The sequence below is a fragment of the Elephas maximus genome, chromosome 25, assembly GCF_024166365.1.
Source record: "Elephas maximus indicus isolate mEleMax1 chromosome 25, mEleMax1 primary haplotype, whole genome shotgun sequence".
NCBI lineage: Eukaryota > Metazoa > Chordata > Mammalia > Proboscidea > Elephantidae > Elephas > Elephas maximus.
The window spans coordinates 37,944,401-37,951,519 of NC_064843.1; the positions used below are offsets into that span (position 1 = coordinate 37,944,401).

The 7,119-nt window shown below is 44.2% G+C and overlaps 1 protein-coding gene across 1 annotated transcript; it reads right to left on the bottom strand.

The window, feature by feature from the left end:
- Positions 1-257: 257 nt before the first annotated feature.
- DEFB123 (defensin beta 123) lies at positions 258-6,553 on the bottom strand. The gene is made up of 2 exons (XM_049869803.1): positions 6,432-6,553; positions 258-528 (listed from the first exon to the last, which is right to left on the bottom strand). Exons 1-2 carry the CDS (start codon positions 6,487-6,489, stop codon positions 383-385), a joined length of 204 nt encoding a protein of 67 aa, XP_049725760.1. The 5' UTR covers positions 6,490-6,553; the 3' UTR covers positions 258-382.
- Positions 6,554-7,119: the final 566 nt, after the last annotated feature.

Genomic DNA, 7,119 nt, shown 5'->3' on the forward strand with positions numbered 1-7,119 from the left:
CCAAGAACAACTGAGTTAACCTCTCAAAATGAACATAGTTATATCTTAAATCTTCTAGATGCTAGACTCTAGAAGGACAAGAGTACATAAGAATCTTTCTTTAGCTGTCAGAGCAATGATGTCATCACACATGTAGTTTCTGGAAAACTCCATTGCACAATTGTGAGTGCATGAGATTGGAAAGCCAAATAACATCTTATTATAACTATGAAAATGGTTTTGACTTCACAGACCATGTGAAAGTGGACCTCCTGAGAACTGTTGGGGTCATTAGCAGGCAAACACAGGGATCATCCAGAGGTATTTTAATAGAGCTCAGAAGTCCACTGGTCAGACTCTGGGTAGCTTCATCCGCATTTTGTGGCTTTAGGCTTCAAAGCACTTAATATAACCATGGCTTTCGTTTTGGCTGGTACTTGGGCTTCACGCAACAGAATTTATTATTAGTGCAGTAAACATAGATCTTTTCCTTCTTGAAGCACTGATGGCGGCATTTACCATGAAGATTCCAACATTTTTGGGTGTGGCCTGACACAAAAGGGAAAGAAGAACAGAGCCAGTGTTAGCACTAAGAATTGGTAGGTCCCGGATTTGAAAGGTTTTGTAAAAGGATTGAAACATACATGATAGAGGGTCCCCAGTTTTCCTTGCCTTTGACCCTGGCCTTACTCTCTTCATCCCTTTTTTTTTTTTAACTGTGGTAAAATACACAAAACATAAAATTTACCATTTTAACAGTTTCAAGTGTGTGACTGACTCAGTGGCATTAAGTACATTCACAATGTACAATCATCATCATCATCGGGTTCCAGAACTTTCTTGTCACCCCAAACAGAAACCCCACACCCATTAAGTAGTCACTCAGTCACTTACACTTCCCCTGGGTGGTGCACATGGTTAAGTGCTTGGCTACTAGCTGAAAGGTTGGTGGTTCAAACCCACCCAGAGGCTGCTCAGAAGACAAGCCTGGCGATTTTCTTCTGAAAGATTACACATGGGGTCACAAGGAATCACCATGAGCTGGAATCAACTTAAGGGCAACTAGCAACAACAACCCACTCTCCCTTCCCTCAGGGAATGACAACCACCATTCTGTCCTCTGGCCTTGTGGGTTTGCCCACTCTTGGTATTTCATACACATGGAAATGTATAACATATAGCCTTTTGAGTCTCTCCCCCCCACCCCCGGCCCTGCTTACCTTAGCGTAATGTTTTCATTGCTCATCCATGTTATTTTTGATGCCTCCCCTGCTCCTGAATCATGACTAACTGACAAACTACAAGCTTGCAACAACAGTTCTCAAAAGAACTGTTCTGTCAGTGTTTGGGATGAGATTGTATCAATGACACTGAGCAAGAGGCACAAAAAACTGCAACAGTTCCCAAGTGCTCCAAACCCAAGTTTTGTAGCGGTTAAAGACATATATATTAATGGAATGGAAGGAAGAGCCCATAAATTGATCCAGACCTATATTGTCAATTTATTTTTAACAAAGGTACCAAGGTGATCCAAAGGCGAAAGGAATGATGCCGGCATGTCCATGGGCCTTACCTCTCACTGTGCACAAAAATAAAACTTCTAGAAGAAAACATAGGAGAGAATCTTTCTGACCTTGGGCTAGGCAAAAAAATAAATTTTGTTTCATTTAACTTTTTTTCTTAATTGTGGTAAGTATATATATAACAAAACATGTGCTTTTTCAACAAAGGATTTTTTAGACTGGATATGAAAAGCATGGACCACAAAAGAAAAAAATTCATACACTGAGCTTCTTCAAAACCAGAAGGTCTTGCCATGGAAAGGCGCAGTTAAGTAAATCAAAAGGCAATGTACAGACTGGAAGAAAATATTTGCAAAACATACGTATCATAAAGAACTTTTATCCAGAAGGTATAAAAAAGCTTACAACTCAACAAATCATCTGATTAAAAGTGGGCACTCCACCAAAGAAGATATATACCTGGCAAATAACCCAACGAAAAAACCCAGTGCCATTGTCATAGCTACCCCATAGGACAGAGTAGAACTGCCCATTAGAGTTTCCAAGGAGCGCCTGGCGGATTTGAACTGCAAATAAGCACATGAAATTATGCTCTACATCATTAGTCATTAAGTAAAAGGTGAGCTCTCTGTGTTGGGCCCAGGTTGTTTACTTCTTTATACCAAGCTGAGGTCCCTTAGCCCAAAAAGCCTGAAGGTGTCAATCTCAAATTTTTACACAGCCAATTGTTCTAAAAATAGGCCAACGAAGTAGACTTTTAGCCACTTAGAGCCTGCCTGCTTTACTTATCCCACGAAACTGCACCCCACTTCTGCTAGCCCCAGCCCTAGACAAGATAAAATCCTATCATTGTAAGGACTCTAGGATACTGCTGTCCTTCGGAGCTCTCTGACCCAGAGACTCTCCCGATCTAGCTGTAAAAGGACATCCTGTAGGCACGCATGAGCCCCACTTTTCTCTCCTCTCGCCTGAGTTCCCTTGCCCCCTTCCCCTTCTAATAGCCTAGAAACAATGACCAACTTAGTAGCATTGGCTTTCTAGCATCTAGATTGCAGTTTTGAAATACCATTTTCCCAATAAAAGAAATCAGAGCTTCAAAAAGAAACGGCTAATTCAAGGTCTATAATATCTTGTCACACCAGATAGCAAGTGTGAAGAGTGCAACTGCTTTTGTTAATTGACACAAGGACAAAGTGCTGAGAAACCCTGTTTTCTCAAATCCTGACTGCAGAAACTTTGTTTCTGAAGTTTTATCAGCATGAGTGGAACAACACATTCTTCCCTAGAAAAACTGAGCCTTTAACACAGAAAAGAGGCCTTGATTTCAGAGCCAGTTCAAGGCTGCAGATAAGGAGTTTTTGGATACAAAATCCAACATTTATCTTAATTTTTTTTGGTGTGTGTGCTTTAGGTGAAAGTTTATAGCTCAAGTTAATTTCTCATACAAAAATTTATACACTTTGTTATGTGACATTAGTTGCAATCCCCATAATGTGACAGCACACTCCCCCTTTCCATCCTGGGTTCCTTGTGTCCATCCATCCAGTTCCTGTCCCTTCCTGGTTTCTCACCCTGCCTCCGGACAGGAGCCGCCCATTCGGTCTAGTGTATCTGACTGAACCAAGATGCACACCCTTCCCGAGTATTATTTTATGTTTTATAGTCCAGTCTAATGTTTGTCTAAACAGTGGGTTTCAGGAATGGTTTTAGTTCTGGGTTAACAGAGCATTTGGGGTGTCTTAATTTTGTAGTTGATGAGGAAAAGGGAACCTGAATCTGCTTGTTAGCCCAGGCCTGACGTCAATCCCTTGAACATGGGCTTACTTTGCCTTGAAGTCTCTCAAATACGGCTTCATTTACATTTTATGAAACCCCATTCTTTCCCATAATCCTGTAGTTGTCCTTAGATGCCTTCCAGTAGATTCCTACTCGAGATGACTCCATGTTTTACGGAGTAGAACTCCCCATGGAATTTTCTTGGCTGTAACCTTCAGGGAAGCAGATCACCAAGCCTGTCTTCCATGGTACCTCTGGGTGGGTTCGGCCCACCAGCCTTTTTAGCAGTCGAGTGCAAACTGTTTCCCCAACCCGTTGTTGTTGTTGTGTGCCATGGAGTTGACTCTGACTTGGTGGCACATAGAGTAGAACTGCCCCATAGGGTTTTCTAGGCTGCAGTCTTTACAAGAGCAGATCTCCAGGTCTTTTCTCCCTTAGAGCCACTGGGGGGTTCAAACCTCCAACTTTTGGTTAGCAGCTGAGTGCTTAACCAGTGCTCCCAATCCTGTAGTAACCCTTTGTTTTTTTCTTCATTTGGTGTGATGTCCCACGGTTCCTTCCCTGTGCATTGCCTTTGCTCCCTGAAGTTGATACATCTAACTTTGTCAGGCTGTAGGTGTGTTCCCTGTGGTCTTTATAAGACGGCTTTATCACTAGGAAGCTATCGAAGACTACCAAAAAAAAAACTCCAAATGAAACCTGTTGCTGTAGAGTGGATTCCAACTCACGGAGACCCCATGCGCTACAGAGTAGATCTGCTCCACAGGGTTTTCCCGTCTGTAATCTTTATGGAAGAAGTTCACCAGGGTTTTCTTCTGTGGCACTGCGGGTGGATTTGAACTGCCAACCTTTAGGTTAGTAGTCCAGCGTAAACCGTTTCACCACCCAGGGACCTTTCAAAGACTACCAGGATTATGTAAAATAAGGCTTAGGAGCCATATTAAAGGGGCTCCCACTTGTCAACAATGGGGCAATTTGAGTTTCAATAAGAATAAATAATTGTAATGAATGAAAACGCATCAAATATATTTAAACTCATGAATTTATAATGATATGGAAAACTAGTTTGTTACTTTTGGAGAGTAATGGGAAGTAAATTATTATCTTGCAAATTTGTAAATAAAAATAGCCAAGCATTTATTTTGTCTTTCCCATATGAACTGTGGAGCCCTGGTGACACAGTGGTTAAAAGCTTGGCTGCTAACCAAAATGATGGCAGTTTGAATCACCAGGGGCTCTTTGGAAACCCTATGGGGCAGTTCTATTTTGTCCTCTAGGGCTGCTACGAGTTGGAACTGACCCGAAGCCAATGGTTTTTTTTAATATGAACTGTACTGCTGAATAACCAAATAATAGACGACAAAGAGTGTCTTTTTTATGTAAGTGTTCCAGCTAGCCACGGGGAAAAACACACACACACACACACACAAACAAACAGACTATCAGCATTTTGTAATCCCCAAAGAATTAATTTGTTTGAGGAAATTCACTCACATCCTGACCCTGTGGAAGGGTAACACAAAAGACAATTCCACTCCTCGGCATATACCCCAAAGAATTAAAAGCAGAAACGCAGATATTTGTACACCAGTGTGCAAGGCAGCACTATTTGCAATAGCCCAAAGGCGGAAATAACCTAAATGTTCATCAGCAGATGAAGAGATAAACAAAAAGTGGTATATACATGCAACGGAATATTACTCCTCCATAAAGAGAAATGAAGTCCTGATGCATGCTGCAACACGGATGAAACTTTAAACATCATGCTGAGTGAAATAAGTCAGTCGCAAAAGGAAAAATATTGTATGGTATCACTTATATAAAATATCTACACTAGGCAAGTATACAGAGATTACTAGGCAAGTTTATAGTGGTTACTAGGAGAGACGTAGAAAGGAAGACCCAATGCTTATGGGACACAGAGCTTCTGTTAAAGGTGATGGAATGATTCGGGAATGGCTAAGGGTGATGGTTGAACAATGTGATGAACATAATTAATGTCACTGAACATGTGAAATTGTTGAAATGGCAAATGCTTTGTTACCTATATATTGACTTCCAGAACCATAAAGCCAAACCTGATGCTGTCGAGTGAATTCCAACTCATGTGTTACACAGTGGAACTGCTCCGTAGGGTTTTCTTGGCTGTAATTTTATGGAAGCAGTTCTCCAGGCCTTTCTTCTGTGAAGCTGCTGGGTGGGTTTGAACCACCAACCTTTAGGTTAGCAGCTGACTGCCACCCAGGAAACTGTATATTTATCACACACACATACAAATTCATGGGGTGGGCAGAAGCTTCTGTCAGATGGGGGGAAAGGGCAGGTAGTTAGTGCTGAGTTAGTGGAATGGGCAAGTCTGACCAGGGCCCTTCCCTGCTTAGACCTTTCCTTGGCATTCAAGGCCCATCAAAACCTTGGACTAGAATGCTTTGCCCCTAACCCACTCCTCCATTTTGTGCCAGGTCTCTGCAGGTGCCATGCTCTTTCCCACATCTGGGCCTTTGCATAAGCTCATCTCTCTGCCTGGGACACCCTTCCTAGTTCCACCTCTTTTTCCCCTTCTCATTTCCACTCATTTCTCAGGACTCAAGTGCCCCTCCAGGAGGATTCTCTGGACTCTCAGGCTGAGTTGGTCCCTCCTGGGTGCACCCCAGGCCCCTGGCTTCCCTTTATCACAGCTCAGGTCACCCTGTTTAACTGTTTCCCCGAGTAAACTCCCCCAGGGCCATGTCATTTATCTCTGTGGTCCCAGCTCCCAGCATGGGGCCTGACACAGAGCCAACAAAAGTAAATACGAGCTATTTTGTAAAAGGGCCATTATTGACCTCCCCTCTTTCCTAATTCTCCTGTCCCTCCCACCCCCCCGCCACTCTTCCTTAAACACTGGGCCACCTTTGCATGGTCCCTGGAACTGAGCAGGGAGAAGAGGGGGAGGGGATGGGCTGAGTGGGTAGCTCTGGACACTGCAGTTGGTATTTAAGATCTGGCACCTGCTGTTGGCAAAGGTGACTTCCGGGTGCCAGGTAGGTTCTCCTCTACATGACTCTGAATGGTGACCTCCCATTGCCTGGCAGCCCAACCCCCGCGCTTGGGATTCCCTGGCCAGACCATGGTCTCTACACCCTGCTCGTCCCTTGAAGACACCCAAGTTACCTGGAGTGAACTGGGACAAGAGCAGCAGCACAGCCAAAGTCAGCAGAAGAAGCCTCATGGCTGGAGGTGGCCCAAGGTGAAGACGCAAGTCGGATGTGAGGACAAAGCTAATGCGGTGAGCTCTGACCTCCGTGGCTCCTGCTCCCTCTGAGCAACCGAACACTCACCACCCGCACGTGCCTTCAGCTGCCCGCGAGTACAGCCCCCACCCCCTCAAGCCCACAGCATGCAGTCACACACCCCTGAGCTGACACGCCTCCCTTCAACCATTTAGGTCAGCCGGGAGAGGTCCTGCAAAGCCAGAAGAGTCTATTTAAAAACCCAAATCAGACTATACCATGACCCAGCTTAAAAGTTCTTCCACCCAGTTCTAAACTGCCTGGACCCAAGGGACCACAAGGTGTCTTCTCTGCTCCCTCACCAGGACCCCATGGACCCTATTCCAGAAACATCTTGGTGTGGTGAGATTCATTCAAGGGTCCGGGGGAGAATATTAAGTGTTTATAATAACCCGGGAACCCTGGTGGTACAGTGGTTAAGAGCTCGTCTGCTAACCAAAAGGTTGGCAGTTCAAATCCACCAGGCGCTCCTTGGAAACCCTATAGGGCAGTTCTGCTCAGTTCTATAAGGTTGCTTTGAGCCGGAAGTGACTCGATGGTGACGGGTTTTTGTTTTTTTTTTTTTGGTC

What these genes read in the sequence shown, in the direction of transcription:
- DEFB123 (XM_049869803.1), bottom strand. Translation starts at nt 6,489, where the DNA reads ATGAGGCTTCTTCTGCTGACTTTGGCTGTGCTGCTGCTCTTGTCCCAG. An exon ending in CTTGTCCCAGTTCACTCCAG is followed by an intron (nt 529 to 6,431) that starts GTAACTTGGGTG and finishes CTTTTGTGTCAG; the next exon opens with GCCACACCCAAAAATGTTGG.